General features: G+C 36.8%; 2 protein-coding genes across 3 annotated transcripts in view; one reads left to right on the plus strand and one right to left on the minus strand.

Annotated features, from left to right (window-relative positions):
- dis3 (DIS3 exosome endoribonuclease and 3'-5' exoribonuclease) overlaps positions 1–589 on the plus strand; it is a 45,662-nt gene extending 45,073 nt beyond the window's left edge. The window contains exon 21 of the mRNA XM_073028103.1: positions 359–589. Coding sequence (XP_072884204.1) covers positions 359–445 — 87 coding nt within the window. The 3' untranslated portion in view covers positions 446–589. The remainder of the gene's footprint in view (positions 1–358) is intronic.
- Positions 590–7,522: 6,933 nt separating this feature from the next.
- Positions 7,523–24,996, minus strand: part of bora (bora aurora kinase A activator) — a 31,203-nt gene continuing 13,729 nt past the window's right edge. For both annotated transcript variants that reach the window (XM_073028119.1, XM_073028112.1), the window contains 7 exons: positions 22,382–22,438; positions 20,827–21,056; positions 19,196–19,349; positions 17,441–17,988; positions 17,077–17,226; positions 13,997–14,189; positions 7,523–8,367 (listed from right to left, as the gene is read on the minus strand). In XM_073028119.1, coding sequence (XP_072884220.1) covers positions 8,252–8,367; positions 13,997–14,189; positions 17,077–17,226; positions 17,441–17,988; positions 19,196–19,349; positions 20,827–21,056; positions 22,382–22,438 — 1,448 coding nt within the window. In that variant the 3' untranslated portion in view covers positions 7,523–8,251. The remainder of the gene's footprint in view (positions 8,368–13,996; positions 14,190–17,076; positions 17,227–17,440; positions 17,989–19,195; positions 19,350–20,826; positions 21,057–22,381; positions 22,439–24,996) is intronic.

Raw genomic sequence — 24,996 nt, forward strand, 5'->3', positions numbered from 1 at the left:
ATGTAATAATTTTTGCTCCAGTTAGTATAATTGCTATTCAGCAATACCCAGTTAATTACCTTATTCTATAAACCAAGTTTTTATTTGTCATGATCTTTAATCTTTTTGTTCACTGGTTAATATTTTCTCCTTGCTATTATTAAATTGTTCCATGTTTTCAACTGAATCTTTGAAGAAATGAGCAGCAAAAAACAAAATGGGGGGTAATCATTAAAAAAATACATTTAATAATCCTTAGGCAAGCTAATTTAACTCAAATTTCTTTCCTTCAATCAAATTTTCTGTTCTCTTCACTTGATTTTATTTACAATTGAATGAATTCAGCATACACGCTTTGAAATTTTATTTCTTGTGGCAGATTCCTGGAATCAGTGTTCCAAGAACTATTTCACAGCAAAACACTGCTAACGATGAACCTGAAGTGAAGAAAGCCAGGCAAAGTTAAAAAGGTTGATAATCAGAATTGCTCTTCTGTTACTACTTTTAAATGATTGACTGTTCATGTATGAGGGAAGTCTTTTGGATGATATACATGTTTTTGTAATAGAAAATGTCCAGTCTTTTGAATAAACTAATTTTTTATACCTCAGTTTTTTAAAAGAAGTTTGAATTCTAACCTTATTTTGTTAATGTGATCAAAATTAAGAAACAGTTTTGTGGCTTGAAATGTTGTGAATGAATCTGGTGTCTGGATATGGAAAGTGAATAAACAAATCAGAACTAATCAGTTCAATTCTAAGAATATTCCAAAGAAGAACTGCCTTCAGAAATCATGGATCTACACGATTCAGTCTCTGTGCAAGGAGGATTAAGCTTTGTGGAATTGGTCTTGGGTGAAGATTAGCAGCATTTCATGAATTTAAATAGGGTGCATTAAGTCATGCCATAAGTCCACTTCCTAATTGTCTAACTGCAGGATCAGCAATGTACTGATGTTGACCTGGAAGTAAAACAGAGCCTCAGCTGAGTCAACATGATGCCAGTTTGCAGCACCATCATGCTCACCTTAGTTCAGTAGTAGAAAGAAGGGTCAGTTATGTTGGAAACCACTTATTTTGATACTTTTTATAAGATTTGTACTTTTTAGCAAACTCATGTATTTTTCATAGTATGTGGTGGTTCATCTCCATTCACTGTCAGATAGCGGTTTAGCAGCTAAACTAATGGCTTATCATCTTCCTTGTTTTTCATTGGCTAAGTATTAGCACGTTACCCATGTGATGCAATTGTTTTAACTGTGTAACATTAACATGTTTATTCCTACCTAAGGAATTTTTTATCTTAACTATAGAAGTGCTGGATTTTTCAGAGGCGCCATCTTGGCTTTTTTTGCTTCTTTATTCCGCATCTTCTTCGCATTTGCCTCTCAGCATCGTATCTCAGCACTTTGTTTAGTTTGCTTAGTATGTGTATGTTTGTTCTTACTCTAAAATAAACTGCTCGTCACCTGTGACTTCTGGAAGAATCCTAAGGATCAGAAAATAAACAGTGATCCAACCGTTACTTTTAATGGCTTTGATTGTGCTAGTTTGAGAGCTCATTTATGAAAATGTCAAGTATGTAAGCTATTCAAAATCTGCAGGAAGAACTCAGTGGGTCAAGCAGCGTCTGTTGGAGAAAAAGTAACGATGACCTACCAGGGACCTTTCAAATTGTGGAGGATTCTCATGTGGAAACATTGCTCACCAGCCTTTCTGAAGAACAGCATTCCTGGAGGATGTCATCAAGAAATCCAATAGGGGGTTTAGAACAATCTTTTAAATTTAAGTGGTGAGAATTTGGAACTTTGTAACATGGAGTGGTTGATGCTGTTTTTTATACAGTAATTGCAATTTATTTTATTTAATTGGAGATACAGCATGGTAACAGGTACTTTTGGCCCAACAGACCTGTGCCACCCAATTACATCAATGTGACCAATGAACCTACTAACCCCACATGTCTGTGAAATATGGGAGAAAACTGCAACATCTAGAGGAAACCCACTCAGTCACAGGGAGAATGTACGAGTTCCTTCCAGGCGGCAGTGGAATTGAACCTGGGTTGCTGACTCTGTAATAGCATCTGTTGTTCAAGAAAGGCTCTGAGAGTAAGCTGTAAAATTATGGGCTGGTGAGCCTGACATCAGCAGTGGGTAAATAATTGAAAGGTACTGTAAAGGATCGGATATATAAGTATTTCGATAGTCCAAAGTACATCTATTATTAAAGTGTATATATTTTATATATATATACACACACACACTTATACACAATATATATGTGTATATGGCGTCACCATATACGACAGAATTCATTTTCTTGTAGCCATTCACAGTAAGTCCAAAGAAACAGAATCGAGTCAATGAAAAACCACACATAAGACAGAAAACCAATGTGAAAAAGACAACAATATGTGCAAATATAAAAAAAAGTAATGATAATAAATATCAGGAACATAAGATGAAGAGTCCTTGAAAGTGAGTCCATAGGTTGAGGGAACAGTTCAGTGTTGGGATGAGTGAAGTTAGACCATAAGATACAGGAGCAGAATTAGGCCATTTGGCCCATCTAGTCAGCTCTGCTATTTTATCATGGCTGATGCAATTTCTCTCTCATCCCCAATCTCCTGCCTTCTTGTACCCGTTCATGCCTTGACCTATTAAGAATCAATCAACCTCTGCTTTAAATATACTTACAGACTTGGCCTCCACAGCTGCCTGTGGCAACATATTCCATAGATTCACCACTCTGGTTAAAGAAATTCCTCCTCATTTCCATTCTAAAACCACACCAATCTATTGTGAGACGCTCCCACCATAGGAAACATACACTTTCTCAAGGTGTTTCACCATTTGACAGGTTTCAGTGAGGTTACCACTCATTGTGAATTCCACAGAACACAGGCCCAAGCAAACTGTTCAAGTCTGCAATAATTTCTGTGAAACTCCTTTGAACCCTCTGCAATTTCAGCACATCTTTTTATAGGATACGTGGCCCAAGCTCCTCACAATACTCCAAAGTGAGGCCTCACCAGTGCTTTACAAAGTCTCAACATTACATCCTTGCTTTTATATTCTAGTCCTCTTGAAATGAATGCCACCATTGCATCTGCCTTCCTCACCACAGACTCAACCTGCAAATTAACTTCAGGGAATCCTACGCAAGCACTCCCAAGTCACTCTGCACCTCAGTATTTTTATATCTTCTCTCCATTTAGAAAATTACCAACCTTTTCACTTCTACAAAAGTGCATAATGATATACTTCCTGACACTGTATTCCTTCTGCCACCTCTTTGCCTATTCTCCTAATCTAAGTCCTTCTGTAATCTAAGCCTCTCTACTTCTTAAATCTACCTGCACTTCCACCTATATCATCATATCTGCAAACTTTGCAACAAAGCCATCAATTCCATCACATAAATCATTAACATATAACATGAACAGATCTCTGTAGAACAACACTAGTCACGGGCAACCAGCCAGACAAGGCTCCCTTAATTCCCATTCTTCGCCTCCTGCCAGACAGCCACTGTTTTATCCATGCTTGAATCTTTCCTGTAATACCATGGGCTTCTAGCTTATTAAGCACCTTGTCAAAGACTTCCCAAAAATCCAAATACACATCAACCAATTCTCCTTTGTCTATCCTGCTTATTATTATTACTTCATAGAATTCGGCCCAAAATGTCAACTGTACTCTTTTCCTAAATGCTGCCTGGCCTGCTGAGTTCCTCCAGCATTTTCTATGTGTTGCATGGATTTCCAGTATCTGCAGATTTTCTCTTGTTCGTGTTCTATATTAATAATTAATTTAGATCACTTTGTAGAGATCTGTTTTCACTTTGACACGAAAGAGTTGTTTCTTTTGATCAGTGTCAAAAAGCTGAATTTACTCTGATTCAGTGGAAAACATGAAAACTTCCTCGGATGGGGGGTGAATACTTTTTATAGGCACTGTACCTCATCTTCAGCACTATCAATCCAGTTTCCATTCCCCTCCCAATTTAGTTTAAACCTATCAAAATAACTAGCCAAGACTGGGGACATAGTGGACAGCTAGAAAGTTGATCAAAGCTTGCAGTGGGATCTGGACCAAATGGAAAAATAGGCTGAAAAATGGCAGATGAAACTTAAAACAATTTAATAAAGCATGAGATGGTTGGGAGGACAAACCAATATGGCACATAACCAGTGAGTGATAGTGGCAGAGGAGTGCAGTAGCATAGAGGGATCTGGGAATATAGATGCCTATATTTGTTCTAATTCATAATTAAAAGTCAATTAAAATGTAAGCTGAAAAGTTTTCTATGTTATCCAGGCCTGCTTAGGCAGGCCAGGTTTTATAAGGACAATGAAGGCATAGTCTTCATAACAAAGCAATTAGAATAGCTGTTATAATAAAGTAACATTATTTGCAATCATATTTGTGATAGCAAAATAGATGTCTCACCCATCTTGCAAAAACTGATACTTTCTGATATTTTTGTGGCGAGTAAATGCTTAAATCTTGTAAAGAGCATAGCTCCTCTTATTAAAAATGCCTATGAACTCTAATTTGTGTGCAAAATTGGTGATCACAACAAAGCCTAGGCTCCTCACATTTGTAGTGCAACCTGTACTGTTGATCTTAGAGCTTGGATCAGAGGTACTTGGAATTCAACGCTGTTCACTTGTCCCAATGATATGGTGACATTGGAAGGATCATGCAACAGACTGGTACTTCTGTCTGATTGTTGTGTCTGCTTTCTCTGCTAAAAACAAGAAATTCATTGAATATTTCCCTGCAGCCATGCAATCTGGGCTGCATGATGATAGTACCAAAGCCACCAGAGACATGGAGTCTAAAGGAGGCAGGCGAAGATGCCATAATGCATGAGCCAGGAATGGAAGGCAGCACTTATACTAATACAGAATTTGAACTCCTTATGTTGAATGAGCTTCATCTAATAAATCTGAGTTAAATGACTGGAAGAGACTTTGATTTGTCAAAGGCAAAAGCAGAGTTACTGGGTTCAAGACTGTAAGGATGGAATCTGCTGTCACCATGCACAAAGATTTCTGTGAAGAATCTCAATATTTGAGACATGTTCCCCAGAATAACTGATTTGTTGGTCCACACATCAAACAGGTTATCAATAACAGGCAATTAAAGAACTTCCAGCTGGACCAGAGAAAATCACATGGAAGGCATTTATGGATGTTGTTGAAATATTTCTTGGCAACTAGAGCACCTGCAGCTGGTTGACAACATGGTTCAAGCATACAAAACCATGAAGTGCAACATGTCACTAAAAATTTATTTTCTGCATTCCCCTTTACACTTCTTCCCTGCAAATCTTACAAAGCATTGCTGTCATGGTGAAATGGTATCAGAGCAACTGGAATTTATCAATGTAGGCTGATTATTGTTGGATATTTAAACAAGAAGCCTCAGACACTGAGTTAAACAAAAATCAACAAAGCAGTTGAACTATTGCAATGCATTAGCTCTTATGCAATTAAACACATTGTATTCATTAAAAGTTAATTTCTTGTTCCTCCAAATTCCTATGTGATACAAGTAGTCTGAAATTACATTAGTGTTCAGCTTCAAGCGGTATATCGTAGTCACAAAATATTCTTAGGAAGCAGCTCTTTTGAAAACAAATTGCTCTTCAGTGTGCCACAAGCAATAAGACCCTTTGACACATTAGCCTTCATATATCAAATTATTGAGTACAGGAGGTGGGAAGTTATGTTGAAGTTGTATAAGACATTGGTGAGGCCTAATTTGGAGTATTGTGTGCAGTTCTGGTCACCTACCTACAGGAAAGATAAGGCTGAAAGACTATATAAAAGTTTTACAAGATACTGCCAGAACTTGAAGACCCATGTTACAGGTAAAGGTTAAATAGATTAGGACTTTATTCCCTGGAGAATGAGTGGAGATTTGCTAGAGGTAAACATAATTATGAAAGGTATAGATAATGTAAATTCAAGTAGGCTTTTTCCACTGAAGTTGAGTGAGTGGAAATGGTAGATACAGGTTTGATTTAAACATTTAAGAGGAATTTGGACAAGTACTTGGATGAGAGGGGTATGAAGGGCTATGGGTCTAGGTAGAATAGCAGTTTGTGGACCTAATGAGCCAAATGACCCGTTTCTGTGCTGTTGTGTTCCCTGACTATGGAATTGCTTAAAGTCATGGAGATAAACAGCACTGACTCAGGCCTTTCAGCTTGGAATCTTCAACTACACATTTACATTAGCCCCTTTCTCCTTACATTTTATCAACTGCTTCCATAGTCTACAACATAGAGGCCAATTTTTAAAAACACATAGTGTGGACGTCTATCGTTTTTACGCGAAACCAGCGTTTTCAAAATTATCTGGTCTAGTGTGGATGTAGCCTTACTGCTTCATGCACCTTTGGGATGTGAGACCAGAGTTCCTGTAGGGAACCCACTTGGTTGCAGGGTACGTGCAAAGTGTATAGAGAGCACATGCAGTCAGGATTGAACCCGTGTATCTGGCAGAATGAGCTGCACCTCTGTCCTGTCCTCAAAAACTTTGATAATGTACTGTAGATGAGACATAGAATGCGTGATCTTGGACCTGTTTCTGTGCTCTAGTGCTCTGTGACTCTTATTACACTAACCACTTGGCTAGAAGGTTGATTTGACAGACAAATGAATATGGGAAGGAGGTCAAGTACAACATATACAGAAATGTTGGCAGACACAAGAGTCTCAGATGCTGCAAATTGTCTGCTGGAGGAACTCAGCAGGCCAGGCAGCATCTATAGAAATAAAAATACAGTCAACATTTCAGGCTGAGACCTTTCAGCAGGACTCCTAATGAAGGTTCTTAGCCCAAAACGTTGACTGCAATCCCACCCCCCCCCCCCCCCCCCCCCCCAAATCGATGCTATTTGGCCTGCTGGATTCTTACAGCATTTTGTGTGTGTTGCTTGGATTTCCAGCATCTGCAGAATTTCTCGTTTATGCAAATTGCCTATGTTCTTTCGCCCCTCCTCTTCACCAATCATATAGTGCTTCTGTTTCATTGCTTCCCGTCTACCTTATACTGACTGTCTTTCTTCTCTACTCGGAGTTTTGACCAGAAATATTAAAAACACCAGAATGATGTTGTGCTTAATAACCTGTTGCTCTGCATTATTTAATATATAACCGTATGCTGGAAGTTAGAATTCTGATCAAAAACCAGGCTCCAAAGTTTAAATCCTTCATTTTAGAATAGTAATAACATGGTGCGTGAATCATCCCTGCACTTAAAGCAGTATCAGGTTGTCTTCTAATACAAAGAAGGCAGGTAGCTAACACAAAGCAATAAGCTGTACATTGACTTCAATTCCTCTGAAAACTGGAAATTTTTAATTTGAATTTGGTCTTAGTGTTGATCCTACAAATAAAACACAAAGTTCAACAGTGAAGTATTGCATGAAACAAGCTACTGCACCAAACCCAAAATCTGCATAATTTCAATTCTTCATTTAAATGCAATGTGAAAAATACATAAATCTGCAAAGTTTAAAAAAATACAAGATCTAGAAACTTTTTATTAAATATTGACTTTAAAAAGCACGAGGTTATTTTTCAGTACAAAATGTTTCAAGTAGACCTTTATAGCTAGACCTGTGGGTCTAAAGTGTAAACAAAGGATTTTTGTTTTGCTATTGCAAAACATTTACTGAAATCAGGAGCACAACTCAAACCAGAATCATTATAAACCTTCCCCCCACCCCAATTTATACATGATTGTACCAGTCTTTCTGTGCATTGAAGAACTTGCTTCTCAGTGCTAAGATTGTGAGTTAGATGTGGCGGTAGCTGTTTGACAGATAGTAAGTTACCACTGATTTTAGATCATTTAAAATATCATTGAATTCATTCTATATATACATACGATTTAGGTTAATGTACAACACATGCTAACATATAAGAACACAGCTGACAAACAAGTTGGAGAATGGGACTATTAAAGGTCAAATTGTATGAAGAATAGAAGATTGTAACTGCATGATTTATAGGTGACAGAACAACTGATCAATAAATTAATGTATTTTATGAAAAACATTTCTTTATCTATATGCAATTGGCATTTTTAGAAGTGCTGATTGGAATTTTGCTGTCACTCATCCTGGTGGTTTTTTAAAATATTTTCAGATTATTAGTGAACCAAACTGAGACCTTTACTATGGATTTTACATTCATAGTCAATAATGAAAATTCAAGCTTCAATGGGTAATCTTTCTGCCATTTGTACTTGTTTAAATTAAGAACATAGAGCAATCGCCAATAGGTTCAGGTTCCTCCACTGTCATTTCAAGGGGTTGTCTTATAAAACAAGATGACTTCTCGTGAAGCTGAGGCGACGAAAATCTTGCTGCAAAGAAAGATAAAACAAAATATTCAAGGAAATTGGTTTGCACTTCTAATTACTTTAATTTACCCATTTCAAAACATTTGAATCTGTTCTATCTCTGACTTTTCAGTTATGTAAGTATCAGCTGCTTGCCTGCGATTTAGTTTTATGGGTAGTGATTACCATCCAGTATCAGAATGACGATACTGCACACAAAATCCTTGCTGTTGATCTGATCCTATACTTATTTGTGATCCACATACTCATTTTCTCCAAATAATATTTTATCAGGGGATTTTGTTGGACCTAGCTCAAAATGACTAATGTTAAACACCTAGAAGTAAATCTTCAAATACAGACACCTTCAGGGTTCATGTTAACAAAATCTAAGCTCTGTTTAGATTTTATTTCTATTGTATTTCTTTATTTTCTGATAAATGTCTGCAACAAAATGAATCTCAGTATATGGTGACATTTATGCACTTTGATAATAAATTTACTTTGACTTCATGTTATTGTTTTCACCCTAACACATGAACCAAATATCTTCTCTCAGTCTCCAATGCTATTACCATAAACCTGTCCCTCTTTCTTAGTTCCCACCCATTTCAAATCCTTGTACACAAACACACTTCGTAGTAAACTATTGACAATACAGCATGTTGCTGGCTCCTTCATGACATTTCCTCATTCTTTTCAGATCATCACCATCTCCTACTTTGCTGTCTCCTCTAGTCTGCCTGAACTTCTGCTACAATAAAAAGATGGCTCACATCATTTGTGACATCCTTTGCAACTGCAATGTATTCTTTCTTTGCACTAACAATTGTTTCTTCAACCCAGTAGCCTTTTGCTTGATTCTATTCTTAACTATTATAGACAGAACATCTCCTTAAATAGTGCCTCTTCCAGTTCCTGGCACCTTTACTTTTGGAATCCACAATGGACCAGTCATTGGACAGCTCCATTGTCAAAAAATCTTTGGCCAGCATCAGGACTCTGATCATTCTCAAGCACTTTCAATGGATAGGCCGTTCCAGAAGCAAACAATTACACTAAGCTATGTCAAAGCAAATGATTTCTTGTGGCTCACAGAAAGTGCTTCCAGGATATACTAAAAATATCCTTACCAGCTGATGGAATTCCTCATGCAAAGTTATAGAAACACCAAGGACTTTCAAGTAACCTTCATTGGAAGCATGTGGAAATGATAAGTAAACTAAAGGAGTGTACAAAAACCTAATCAATCCATCTCACAGACTCCTCGTAGTCCAGCTATCCCTCCTGCAATAGAGTGTGTGACTCCTTCATGGAACTCCTCAGTCATCTTAAAATCCACAGAACTGTAGTGGAAACAAGTCACTCGTTAACCTGAAAAACTGCCCAAAAAGAACTCTCACCTCACTCCATGTTTCACTTTGGCTTAATTAGTTTTTGCATGATTACACCTCCATAGTATTCTATTTTTGTATCTTAATCCACCATATATTACTTTAAAGAAAAACTAAGACTATCAAGTGTTTGAAAAGTTACATAAAATGATTAAAAACTAAACAAGTACATTTTAATTGCATTGTATAACAATATAAATAATTTACATATAATATTACATATAATTTATTTTCATTCTTTTTTTTATATTATGTTTAATAGTTTGACAACCTATGAATGTCGCAGATGGCTAGTTAATTGTGGAGTGTCCACAGACTGTCAAAGTTAGGTTCATCTTGTTCTGCTCTCCACTCCAACAGAATGTATTTCAGCAACATCAGTAAGTCCTGCTGAAGATTCATCAGAAACTTCTGACCTGAGGATACACATCGGCCAATGGCGTGTTGAATGGCGGTCAGAAAATCTGACCCAGTTTTGGTTTTGTTAACAAATTTAAAAAATGCATATACTAATCCAACTTCACATGCATTAACTGTGATTAACTGGCAACTTTAAAAAAAAACACTTTTGAAGATGTACAGTGCCTTAAAAAGGTATTCAGCCCCCAATCCTTTGTTCATATAAATGAGTATTATAACCAGGGGTTTTGATCAACTTAACTGAGATTTTTATTTGTGAATTACACACTATTTTTTCACACTACAGCTAAAGAAAAATAAAATTGTAAAGCATGAAAAATTAAAAATTCAAAAACTAATGTCAGCAGCTCACTTTGCTAAGAACTTAGTTGAATCACTTCTTGCAGCTATTACAGCCAGGAGTCTTTTTGGATAAATCTCTATTAGCTTTGCACAATGTGAATTAGCAAGACTTGTCCCATTCTTCCTTGCAAAATTGCTCAAGCTGTGACAGGTTAGTAGGGGAGCAGCAGTGGACAGCAATCTAGAGGTCTTGCCAGAAGTGTTTGATTGGATTAAGGTCAGGACTTTGAGCCATTTAAGGAAATCAATTTTCTTCATTTGAAGTCATTCCATGGTTGTTCTTGTAGAGTGATTTGGGTCACTGTCCTGCTGAAAGACTACCGGCTGTAATAGCTGCAAGAGGTGGGTCAACTAATTTCTGAACAAAGAATGAATACCTTTGAGCTGCTGACATTTCAGTTTTTGAATTGTTAGTTTTTCATGCTTTACAATTTTCCCTATTTTTTTGTGCTCTAATGTGAAAAAAGGTGCACGTGATTCACAAGTAAAAATTCTTAGTTAAGGTTGATACACAATTAAGGCTAATACTATTTCAAAGCACTGTACGCAGCAGGATTGTTGAAAAACAGTTTTCATTGCATGTTTAGAATTGACAGGAATTAATATTTGACTCAGGCATGTGCAAGAATATGGGAAATTCTTTTGTATTAGCTTATAACCATTTAACCCAGGAATAATAATAAAATTGTGTTGGAATTTTAATGGCGTCTTACTGAAATAAAATACAGTGATGTATTTTAAAGTTATTTTGTATTTTTAAAGCCTCGCCTAAAGCTACTGTGAAGATCATTAAGTTGTTGATCTGAAATAGCTTACAAATACGGTTAGGATTTAAAAAAATGAATTGTCCATATAAATCAGTCAGGAGAATTTACAGTGACCTTGGTTTGATTCTAGCAAAACTTAGTGGGAAATTAGAGGATTGGGAAGCTTTAAAAAAAAATCAGAAAGTAACTAAAAAACCATAAGGAGACAAAAGATGAATTATGAAAGTAAGGTAATAAAAATATAAAAGAGGATACCAAAGGTTCTTTCAGATATATAGAGTAAAAAAGGCAAGAGTGGATATTGGACCTCTGGAAAATGACGATTATACTTTTTTCCATAGATGCTGCTTGGCCTGCTGAGTCCCTCCAGCGTTTTGTGTGTGTTGCTCAGGAGAGGTAGTAGTGAGGGACAAAAAAGTCAGATGAACCTAATAATTATTTTGCGTCAGTATGCCAGAAATCTGAGAGCATCAGGGAGCAGAGGTGGGCGTAGTTGTTATGAATGTGCTTGGGAAGCTGAAAGGTCTGAAGGTACAAATAGACAGGTCACGAAAAACAGATGGACCAGGGTTCTGAAAGAGATAACTGAAGAGATTGTAACGTTCTTTCAAGAATCTCTAGATTCTGGAATTGCAAATGTCACTCTATTCTAAGAAGAGAGGGAGGCAGAAGACAGGAAATTATCTGCCAGTCAGCCTGACTTCAATGGTTGGGAAGATGTTGGAGTCCATCATTAGGGATGAGGTTTCAGGGTACTTAAGAGGCACTTGATGAAGTAGGCCAAATGAGGTATGGTTTACTTAAGAGGAAGACTTGCCTGCCAAATTTGTTGGAATTATTTGATGAAATAACAGACAAGATAGTCAAAGGATAGACAAAGAAAAGTCAATGGATATTGTTCACTTGGATTTCAGAACGCCTTTGATAGGGTGCTGCACGCGAGATTGCATAAGAAGTTAAGAGCGCTTACAGGAAAGATACTAGCATGGATAGATTGGCTGACAGGCAGGAGGCAAAGAGTGGGAATAAAGGGGTTGACTAGTGGTGTTCTGCAGGAGTTGATAGAGAGACAACTTCTTTTCATGTTATATATCAATGATTTGAATGACAAAATTAATAGGTTTGTGACCAAGTTTGCAGGTGAATAAAGTGTAGGGAAGTGTATGGTCATGTAGTTTGATAGAAGGAATAAAGGCATAAAATATTTTCTAAATGGGGAGAAAATTCAAACATCAGAGTTGCTAAAGGATTTGGGATTCCTTGTGCAAGATTGCTTAAAGCTCAACTTGCAGGTTGAGTCGATAGTAAGGAAGGCAAATACAATGTTAGCATTCATTTTCACAGGAAAAGAATAAGACCAAGGATGTGACGCTGAGGCTTCTTTAAAGCATTGGACAGACTACACTTGGATTATTGTGAGCAGTTTTGGGCCCCTTTTCTAGGAAAAGATATACTGGCATTGGCAGTCACGAAAGGAGGTTAACGAGGATTCCACGAACAAAAGGGTTAACACATGTGTTGCATTTGATAACTCTGGGCCTGTACTGAGTTTAGAAAAAGGGGGGGGGGGGGGGGAATCTCACTGAAACCTACTGAATATTGTAAGGCCAAGACAGAGTGAATGTGGAGATGTTTCCTATAGTGGGTGAGTCTAGGACTAGACTGCACAGCCTCAGAATAGAGGGACGTCCATTTAGAATGGAGATCAGGAAGAATTTCTTTAGTCAGAGGGTACTGATTGCCACAGGTGATTGTGGAGTCGAAGTCATTGTGTATATTTAATTTGGAGGCGGATATGTTCTTGATTAGTCTGGGTGTCAAAGGTTATAGGGAGAAGGTAGGGGAATGGGGTTGAGGGATAATAAATCTGCCATGATACAATGGTGGAGCAGATTCAATGGGCTGTATGGACTAATTCTGCTCCTATGTCTTATGGTATAGTATCCCAAAACCAAAACCATCACCTGCTCAAAGATACTATCCCTCAACCAAGGGAATAATTCAAAATAATTCAAAACATAATTTTTTAGTGTTTCTTAAGAAAAACTATAGCTTCTGTTCAGATACCAGATCTCTATTCCTTATTCTTTTGGGCATTTAAATAGATTCCATTAAAGGTCATTAATCAGCTTCAAAATTGTTATTTTAGGTCATGTTTCTAAATTTCTAAGATGGAAATCAAAGTGGTTAATGACAGCTCAAAAATCCAAGCTGTTCATTGCTGCAGAACTAAATATTGCTACTTACTGATAGTACCATTACTCCTAGACTATCTAATTGACAATCAACTCATTTACTTAAAACAAAATTAAAAATATTCCCTAATAGAACTTCACACTGAACATGATATCATAACCCTTAACACCTCTAATCCCATAATCCTTCACTTCCAACCAAGGCTGCTAGCTAAGAATTTGGAAGCATCAACAATTCAGTTTAATTTCAGTAGAAATTATAACCAATTACCCTAAATATTGGGTTATTATCATGTGGACATTAAAGCAAAATCTATCACAATAGAATTAAAAATCAAGAAACTGCTGACCTTTACTGGGTAAACACAGATCAAACAGCAGAAAACAGTTTCTCTTCAAAACTTACTGTTTCTCTTTCTTTAGATTCAAATATACTTGCTCCCTAGTTGCTAAGTAGCAGTCTGTATCAATAGCTACAACATTGACCACTACATCACACAGCGTATAATTTCACTATTCTATCAGGTATCCATACCATTCTTTTTAAATATTCTAGCTAATGTCTGTTCACAGGGACTTTTCCAGGTATTCAAGTAGCAAATGTTCTGGCTTAACACCATATCGTGTGTTACACGCAGCTTATTGATGGGAAAAGGCTTATATAAGTTAGCAGATGAGTTCATTCCTAATACATCGTTGTTCTCCTTGCATTCCAACACAGGGAAATCCTGCAATGAGAAAAATGCACATTATTTCTTTAACCAAAAATAATTATTTCAATTATAGACTAAATATTTTTGATAACAAGCCAAACAAGTGATTCAGAAATAAAACATAGGCTTCCTGTGAACATTTGCTTAATAAGCTCATGCAGCTGTGAACCTTCATGTATTCCTCAAAAGCCATTGATAATTTACAGAGGAATCTAAATTAAACAACCGTTTTCCTAAGGTTCATTTAACAATTAACATTAAGAGCTATGTGATGAATAGTCTGAGAACTGTTCCTTGTAGGTAGTATACATATTTTCATATGACACAAAGTTATGCAATTCAGGAGACCCCTAGAAAACTGTTTTACCTTTTGCACCTTTATACAATTTTAATGAATTTTGTTTAAAAAGGGAATTAATTCATGCTGTATCCAATACAAGAATGCTCAGAAGCCATCTGTGAAAGGAGCAGTCAGACTTTAATTTTGCTATTTTGAATCCTTGAACTAAATGACAAAGTAAAATCCACTTCCCAATTCATCATGTTTTGGTTGGACACAGTTTTGTTGATTAATAAAGAAAATAAGACACTATCGGGAACTTGAAAAATATAACATACAATATTAAAGCTATGCAAAAGCAAAAAGGAACAAATACAAATTTGTTGTATTTGGATCAGAGGGGCAAGAAAACTCTCCAAGTTCAAAGTATCACTAGATTAGACAATCAAAAAAAAAGCCAGTCCTTCCTCTAACCCCATGCTAAACCACTGCAATACTAACTGACGATTTAAACACTGCCATCCTTTCTTCGAATCTACATTTGAAATTACTGAAGCCAAGCAACAAACTTGAACTAACAGTTTGACTGTTTCCTTGGTTTCAGGTCTAATGCCTGATGAAGAACAGAATTGACTTCATTTTACCCTTCTATTAAGCTCTCAGAATGCAGCACAAGGCAAAGAAAAGGAAGTGCTTTTCAACTCCTTCAACCGAAGCCAAAATCTAAATTATAAAACAGAAGCAAAAAAAAAAGATATTCTCTGAATAACAGCCTAAGATACAGTACATTGATTTACTCTCAGACAGTCAATAATATTTGAGAGTTGAATGTGCAGCTCAAGGACTGGCATGGAATAAATCCATTTCATACTGGTATCAGTAAAGAATGGGTGTATGTTTCTCTTAAATTGGGCTTGGTACAGATCCCAGTGAATCAGTTACACAATACATAGCTCTGATAATAACAAACAGGATAAAGTCAGTACAGATAAATTTATACTGAAGGCTCCTGTGAAGGGAAATGTATTAAATTAGTGAGAAAAGACAAGGCAGTCATCAGGGTGGTGAAACTGGTGATCAGAACCAAAGTATGTCAGAAAGGGTGCATACAAATAAGGAAAGCCTCCAAAGAGAGATAGCTGAATTAACAACACAAACAGAAATACATTTGTACAATTTTAAGCAATTGCCACACTGCAAGAGGCAATCTGATAGTTAATGGACCTTTAGGGAAGAGTGATCATAATATGTTGATTTATATTTAAAGACTCTAAGTGAAATACTTCGATCTAGTTCCAGGGTTTTAAAATTTATTAAAGCAAACTACAAAAATATAAGATTTGAGTTGACAAAAGTTCATTGGGAAACTCCATTAAAAATAATGATGGTAAACAAACTATGGCTAACATTTTAAGACCCATGAAAAACTACCATACAAGATATTATGAAACAATATTAGAGCACATAGAAAATAGGGGAATATACTGACTTGGATTAAGTATTATTTAGCAACTATAAAAGTTGAACATAGGAATAACTGGATCATTTTCAGATTGGGAAATGCGAGTGTGCCTATAATTTCCAAAGTTTCAAGAGAATTTACAAATTGTACACTGTACAAAATCTTGTTGGTGCTTGACAGTTTAGATGCAGAAATTACATTTCCACTTCCCATTCACATTCCGACATGTCAGTTCATGGTCTCTACTGTTGCAATGAGGCCATACTCAGGTTGGTGGAGCAACACCTTATATTCCACTTGGGTAGTCTCCAATCTGATGGCACAAACATTGATTTCTCAAATTTCCGGCAATGCACCCCCACCCCCCTCCATCACCAGCCTATCACCTCCCTCCCTCTGGTGCTCCTCCCCCTTTTCTTTTTCCCGTGGCCTTCTGTCTTCTCCTGAGATATTCCCCTCCTCCAGATCTATATCTCTTTCACCAATCAACTTCCCAGCTCTTTACTTCTCTCCTCCCACCCCCACCAATTTCACTCATTACCTTGTGGTTCTTCCTACCCTCCCCTCTATTTCCAGTCCTGATGAAGGGTCTTGGCCTGAAACAGTGTCTATACTCTTTTCCATAGATGCTACTTGGCCTGCCAAGTTCCTCCAGCATTTTGCATGTGTTGCTTGAATTTCTAGCATCTGCATATTTTCCCATTTATGACATTTACCCTGACCGTTTTGCCTCGAACCAGGGGTCACAATCTCAAATAAAGGGATAAACAATACAGGGTTGAGATTTTTAAAAAATCTTTACCCAGAAGCCCAGGAAGTAGTCTATTTCTAGAATTCTTTACTTAAGGGAGCTAGTTGCAGAGTACCCAATATGGAGCAACAGATCTCTGGATATTAAGGAAATTAAGCATTACGGATTTAGCAAAGAAAAGTGGCACCGAGGTAAAACATCATCTTATTTAAAAGGCAGAGCAAGCAGGGGCCAAGTCACGTAATCCTCATTCTATTTCTATGTTCTTGTAAAATGCTAATTCTGAAATATATTTTGAAACACACATCACTATAGTTGCATATCATATTTATTTCACTCTTCAAATAAAATGTGAGCTTTTGTCTGATCATAAGCAATGGTCAAATAATAATAAACAAAGCAACATTACCTTAAGAGGTTTGGCATCAAACTTATTTAGAGGTAGAGTTCCAGCCAGTGTCTGTGGTTCTAAATGCTCTTTATGAAGCTGGCTATCTGTTCCAATAGCATCCCCTATGCTACTGCCAGAAGTGGTTTGTGTATTATATCCACTATCAGCCTATTGAATTTAGAAACAAAATTAGCACAAGTAAAACAGCCATGTCATGTAAATTAACTAAATGGAAAACATGCAACATTTGGGTATTATAAATATGCATATCACATATAAATCTAGTTAACACAAATCAAATCTAGACTGAAACTATTACAGACCATTCTTCCAAAACAATGAGCAGTAGCTTATGATTGAAATGCTCAAAACATCACCTTACCTGGATACTAATGCTCTCAAAAGGAATAACACTGCTTTCTGCTAGTGGTGACAAATACAGATGAGGGCTATCCACATTAAATGCAATTCCAGTCATTGAGCTAGTCATTGGAATAGTAATACTTGTTACATTTTCCTTCATCCAAATGCTATCACACCCTTCATTTGTTCCTAGATCTGCCATATCAACAGTATGATCCTCGTTCCCATTCTCAAGGGCCATTACGTTTTCATTGACCGAATGGTTATGAGATGGAATGCAATTTGCTTTACTGTCTGCTTCGAGAAACAACTTTGCATCCATCTCAGGCTGCTTGTTAGTTTCTGCTGTAGAATGAGTTCTCTGTTCATCTTTGCATTCACGTAGAAAAGATATCTTCTCAGGAGAGGTGTGACAAAGAATGTTGTGAAGCCGTGGATTTACAGGAGGGTATATTTTAATGGGTGAACATCCTTCTATGAAAGGAGATACTGTAAAATGGTCAATGCTCCCATCCATGATCATTGCAGAAGGAACAACAGGAGACTTAAAAGTGAGGTCCTCCCCTCCTGCATAACAGAACAAAGGGGAAAATAAACTTAATAAAGAGACAGAATTGTCAATGAATATTAGAAAACAAAATTATAAAACTAATCATAGAACAAGAAACATCTGTCAAAGCAAAACATAGCCTTACAAAGACATAGCAAATTTAAATGTGTAAAAAATAGCCTTTAAAATGTTTAAAATATAGTCTAGAGAGGGGTAGCACCTCTGGTGGGGGGGCCTGCCGTGTCTTTTTCAGGGCAGCTCGTCCATCTGGCACTCAGCTCTCACCTGTGGCTCCAAGTATGCGCAGCGGCCACACCCCGATAAACCATCTCGGCAGACAGGCCAAACCAGGTGAGGGTAGCCGACGGGTCTTTGACCCTCAATGATGTAGAGGATTTGCCTATCCCAGTGTGTGAAGTCTGGTCCTGGCAGATTGAGCGGAGGAGACCGATTAATGGTCCAACGGTCAAGAAGGCAGGCCAGCATGTGTTTGTGGAGCGCTAAGAGCACGACAAAGCACTTAGACATCCTAGTCATCCACTGCAAGAGGTGGTGATTTCTTTAAACTCACCCGGCAGTAGGCAAAGGCAAACCACTGCTGTAACCTGCCGAGTACATGATTTCCCAATATGTCAGAGCGGCATGGAGAGAAATCGTCCGCCAACTGGAATTTCCAGATGCGACCTAACGACCACGAAAATATAGTCCAGTTCAGGCGATTTCCAATCTTTTTTATGCCATTTATCTCTACCATTAACTGAGGGTTCCATAGACCCCAGGTCCAGTTTAATACTGTAGTCAAACACCTTGTCATATTTTAAGTTTAAATTTCCAATGTGTGTAGTTCCTACTAAATGTTACTTCCACAAAATTAACTTGTTGAACTTACAAACGACCAAGAAAATAAATGTAACCATGTTATTAGAATAAACAGTAACAAAGATTAGGAATTGACTAACATTTTAATGAAAAACTCAAAATCATAAAGCCTTCATGAGTCTCTCGGTCTGTTTTAGCAATCTGGATTACTTCATGATAAATTAGGATCAAGTACTGTTATATGTAAAAAAAAAATCAATTCACAAGATAATTTTGCTACCTCATAATACAAGGAATGTTTTATGATTTTGAGGAAAAAGAACAATATTCAAATTTCTCTACTTGCTCGCATTAAAAAGATTAATATCTATTACTTTTAAATTCTAAGTAACGTTAACTTCAAACCTGAACTTGGACATTTGTCAAACTGAAGTCCAATTGGAGACAAAGGTGGTGATGCAGGATTAGGAGAAGACTTCTCTCGAAACATGGGGCTTGTAATGCTTCCTAAACTGCATGCCCTTCCTGCACCTTGGATGGGACTTGATGAGAACTGCCCCTAAAATTAATAAGGGTGGATTTGTATTACAGTATTGCATTATGTGGCATTTATATATTATTTTGGTTACAGCCTGCTTTTGTTAGGTGATACTAGAGCAGTGAACCATTATGACATAAAAGTTGCTCTGCTAAATTATTAAAGCACAGAAACAAACACAATGCTCTTCAACTTTCCGGGGGAAGAAAGCTTACCTCGTGCAAATATCAATCATCTCTGAAACCTATCACCCCAAAATCCTGCCCAAGAAACATACACTTTAGGATGGCAATACAGAGAAGTCAAGATCTGTTTTAAACCAAACATCCTACATTGAAAAAAATACATGCACAGGTATCCCTTTTGTTAGCATTCTAGTAGTCCTTCCATCCCCTTCACTGAAAGAACTACAGGAAAGTACAGTGTGTAATATCTCATAGATCATACCAAGGAATCTGTGCTTACTATTTTTTTTCCTGTCCAAAATAAATAGTGAAAATGGATTTAGTTTTGTTATCATAACAGTCAATCCTCCATGTAACTTGCAAAGTCTCTGACTGAGGTTGGCAACACAAGACCATTCCTAAGACATAGGAACAGAATTAGGCCATGAGGCCCATCAGGCCTGATCTGCCATTCCATCATGGCTGATTTCTTAACTTCCCCCGACTAATCAAGAACCTATCAACCTCTGCCTAAAATATACTAATGATTTGGCCTTCATAGACCGTCTATGGGGATGAATTCCACATATTCACTACCCTCTGGCTAAAGAAATTCCTTCACATCAATTTCCAATAAATGGGTGTTCCTCTATTCTGAGGCAGTGCCCTCTGGTCCTAGACTCTTCTACTATACGAAACACCATCTCCACATCCACTCTATCTACGTCCTTCAATATCCAATAGGTCTCAATGAGATTCCACCCCCTACCCCGTTTCTAAATGCCAGCGAGTTCAGGCCCAAAACCATTGAACACTCCTCATATGTTAACCCTTTCAGTTCTGGAATCATTCTCATTAACCTCCTCTGGACCCTCTCCAATGCCAGCACATCTTTCCTTAGATAAAGGGACCAAAACTGCTCACAATGCTCCAAATGCAGTCTGACCAATGCTTATAAGACTCAGTATTATATTCTTGTTTTTATAGTCTAGTCCTCTTGAAATGAATGCCAGCAATGCATTTACCTTCCCTACCACTGACTCATGACTAAGGTATTGCCAGTGGTGCTGTCAGTGGCTGGTAAGAGGAGAGTTTGTCATATCTAACCCATGTTTACCATACCACTTTTCATTGCAATGAAGCATTGAGATTAGCTATATCACTGAATGCTAAAGGATAGAAGCCAAGTCAAAACAAATGTTGTTTTGGAGTTCTGGAGTTTGAGGTCAACATCTTAACAACCTACAAATGGCTTTTCACAACTACTATCTTGTGCTTATAATCTGGAGTCTGGGTCCCAAAAATAATATTTTAAGCTGAATTAAAGTACTTACAGAACTAGGTGTTTTTATGGTGCTCTTATATAGAGCTGGAGAAGACTCCACTGAACATTGATGTCCGTGGTATTGGATAGGATCAGCAGTAGGACTTTGCTCTGGAGAAGCAAGGGAAGAGCTATCGGAATAACTTCTTTCACCATCTATAAATAGTTTCCTTCGAAGTGAAGAGGCACTCAAACTTTCATGTGACTGGTCCGCAGGCTCTTCTGATTTATAGTATTCACCTACACAAAGAGAAAATTAATATATGGTCCAGTTAAAGAAAGCTCTTGCCATCAATCATTCTTTCCGCTCTTGGAAGCTCTCAAACATGGCTTTCCTCACTTCTTAACAGTTCAACTGACATCAATTATGGGAAGCGTATGTGTGTGTCATCTATGGATATTCCATTACAAACATCATAGTGATGATTTCAGAATGAACTGGATCACAGAGCTGCTCAATTCTGGAAAACAACATTTCACGTAATCATCATCGATTTTATCATTAAAAAAGGATGTGGGCAGCAGGCGAATAGTTCTCTAATTCACATAACACTTAGACTTGGAAACAGATTTGTTTTTATTTTGTTACAGTGCTGGATACAAAACCAAAACATCAATTCGCTACAATATAGTGTGAATACCTAGCTTCAGATACTAGGTTCCAAATGACAAGAACATTATGAATTTTGCTAAAGAAACTGCTGACAAACTAAATGAAAAATCATTAAAAAGGTGCCATTGCTGGAAATCTGAAATTTTAAAAACTGGATACTCTAGAATTACTCAGCACAACAGGCTGCACCTGTGGACACAGAAATATAACTATTTTGTTTTCTAAAGATGCTGCTTGACCTGTTGGTTGTTTTCAGGATGGGTTGTTAATGAAAATAGCAAATTTTGTTTCAAATAGCATTAGGTGTTTCTGTAGCAAAAGATTATTTAGCACAAGTTTATTTAATAATTAGTTATGATCTGAATACCAGTGGGCAAACCAGCATTTAATCAACTGTTACAAATAATGTTGTAAAAGCAATTGAATGTAGTAATTCATTTTACAATATACTGTTCAATGTTCTGTAACAGCAGCTGTCAAGAAGGTGGCAGTGATTAGTTGACTTACTTGCACTGTCTGGAAGTATTAATTCAAGAATATAATATTAAAGCAAGGAAGTAGGGACAATTTTGATTACCCTCTTTATAATGAGCTGTGATTGTATATCTTAAAATAGTCCTAGATGCTATTAATCTCTTCATGAAAGAACTAGGACAAGAGTCGACATCCTCTTGAAAATTGTAAACAAAATAGCATTAGCCCATTCTGATGAATTGTCTCAATTAAGGAACAAGATTCAGAAGTATGATTTGCTAACAACTAACAATTGTTATGTGTTAAAAAAATAGACCAATTACAAAATTTGTTTCTAAATGAAAAGGTAATCTGAAAGTAGAATTAACATTCAAATGAAGGTAGTTTCAAAAAAAGTGAGACTTGTCAGCTTACATTTCAGAAACTCTTCAATAAGTTCGGTTTCGGTTACAACCAGAAAATGCTTTATTAAAATTACCTATTATTTTTTCTAGATCAAAGTCCACAGGTAATGACAACAAGGTCTGACAAGCAGCTGCAAGGAAAAAAATAGAATTACTAAACAGACTGTGTTAAAGTGATCACATTTACAGTCAGTGCTTGTTTGTAAATGCAGTAATAAAATGATTCATTCCGTTTTATCCTCATTACATTGACGTTTAACAGATAAAGTACACAAATTATCAGTCTTCTATGAGGTAAAATCTCATTTTTTCCATTATTTATACATCCAGAATGTTCATGTAACTGGCAAATATTTCTGAGAATATTAAGCAGATTCATGAAATGCTCAAAATGTAAATTTTATTTCAAGTGCACTGCAAAATAAGTGTGAAAGAACATTTTTAGTTTATTTATTTATATACAAGGGCAGTGCAATTGCAGGCTGATTAACAGCAACATAGTCTTTGAAGAATTGTCACTCCATATGATGAGTACAATCATTCACTTCTGTTGTATTTTACATCTATACTCTTTATCCTTAAGGAGTAAAATGGCAGTGTAAAACATTGCCAGTTAAAAGAACAGGGAGATGATACATTCTTTAATTTGCTTAAAGTTTTACATACAGAATACTAATGTCTGATGCATAGTAATGTTTTTTATTTGAAATTCTCACGCCATTCATGTAAACATCACCCCACATTCCCCCACGGATGCCAAATAGCTGAGTTTACTGTATACGTACTTGCAACATTACAATATAAGATTGCTGACGTAACACCTTTTCAATAACTACAAACAGGATAACAAAATCCTTAATATGTGGGTAAATCAGTAGGTACCATAACTTGAGATCAGGTTAATGATCATTCAAAGTTGTGTGTCTCAATTAATGATAGCTAGTATAGAAGCTAGGCGGCAGGGTGGAGGTACATCTCTACCAGAGCAGATGTAAGGCACTCCTTCTCTCCGCTACCCTGCAGGTCATCCTTGAGCAAGGTATAGCACCTTCTTATCCCCCTGATCGGGGTCACATGAAGCCAAGGGACTAGATGGTGGATGGTTGTATGAGCAGCTGGTGTATATCACAAGTCCTGGTTATGTGACAACTTACGCCAGGCTTGACAATCTCTGAAGAGTTTTGATAATGACTAGAGTCACCCATCTTGTAGACACCACCAAGGCGGCAGCAATGACAAACCACTTTTGTAGAAAAATTTGCCAAGAACAATCATGGTCGTAGAAAGACCATGATCACCCACGTCATATGACACAGTACATCACAGAAGCATATCAAATGAATTTCAAATATAACAAAGGTTGTTGAAGTGAATGAATGCAAAAGGAAATATAGTGAACACTGTGCACTTAAGATTTTCAAAAATGGGTGGAAAAGTATTAAAAAGTTATATTATAGATTAATGTATTAGAACAAAAATAATAACATTAATGATTAGTATAGAAAACAGTTGGAAGTGATCCATTTCAAACTTATAAATAGGCACACTTTCTTCCCAATCTATGTTAGTACATATTTTTTAAGAATATATTCTTAAAAAGAAAGAGAGCTAGGGGGGTAATTAGCCCAATTAATGACAAATTCCATTTAAAGTAGCAAATTGCATATGTTGTGCAGTTCAGGAAGTAAAATTAAAATTGGAGTGTACACTTCCTTTATGTGGATTAACAGAGAACTAAGATGCAACTGATCACTATAAATGAAGGAGAATAAAGTAATTGAAATTGCTTGAAAAAGAACATCTTGTGCTTGGCAAAACCAAGAAAAAAATTCTTTAAAAAGGATACTACTAGATAATTGCCTGAAAAAAAAATTAAAAGCAAGGATCTATAAAAAGGTTGGGTTTAGACTTTGTTGCTTTTCAATATTAATTTTGTGCTATAATTTTTAAGTAAATCACGTGATTTCAACTTGCATTTTAATTCAATTATAAAATATATAGAACAAATACAGTGGATTCCAGTTAATTGGGACAGCCGTTTATTTGGGACAACTCTTAAAGAACAAAACATATTGAGAAAATAGCCTTTCATTCATTTGAGCCACTATGCCACTTAACTGGGACAGGAAACCATTGCCGAACAGTTTCTAACTAGCATCAATCATGTGCACTTGCATGGCCGTTAGACACTGTTTACAGCAAACAATTTTTAATTAGCATCAATTTCATGTGCTTGTGTTCAAAAAGCAGTGATTTTTGTTACTCATAGTTGCTGAGAAATAAGCAGTAAAACAATTTGGACCCGTTTTCCTCACTGCAAGTTCATGCTTCAGGCTTGGAGACACTAGAAATGGCTGGGACTGAAAATGAAGCAATTTCATTACTTCAACAAGTTAGGAATTATGAAGCATTTGAAGGCATTGACAATCATCTTGTATGAAGGCTGTCCATTATCTGCACTGCACTCTGTGCTGATTTTGTTCACTTACAGTCAAAAGATGGGTTGTATAGAAAGGATAGCACTTCTGGTCAAGGAGCTTGTCATGTCTATTTCAGGGCAGCTCACTCACCATTAGTCCCCACCAGCTCTCAACTGTGGTTCCAAGTAACTGTTTCACGCAACAGCGGCCACACCCTGGTACACTGCTTCAACAAGCAGACTAAATCAGGTGAGGGTAGCTGGCAGCCT

The sequence above is a fragment of the Hemitrygon akajei genome, chromosome 2 (assembly GCF_048418815.1).
Source record: "Hemitrygon akajei chromosome 2, sHemAka1.3, whole genome shotgun sequence".
Classification (NCBI taxonomy): Eukaryota; Metazoa; Chordata; class Chondrichthyes; order Myliobatiformes; family Dasyatidae; genus Hemitrygon; species Hemitrygon akajei.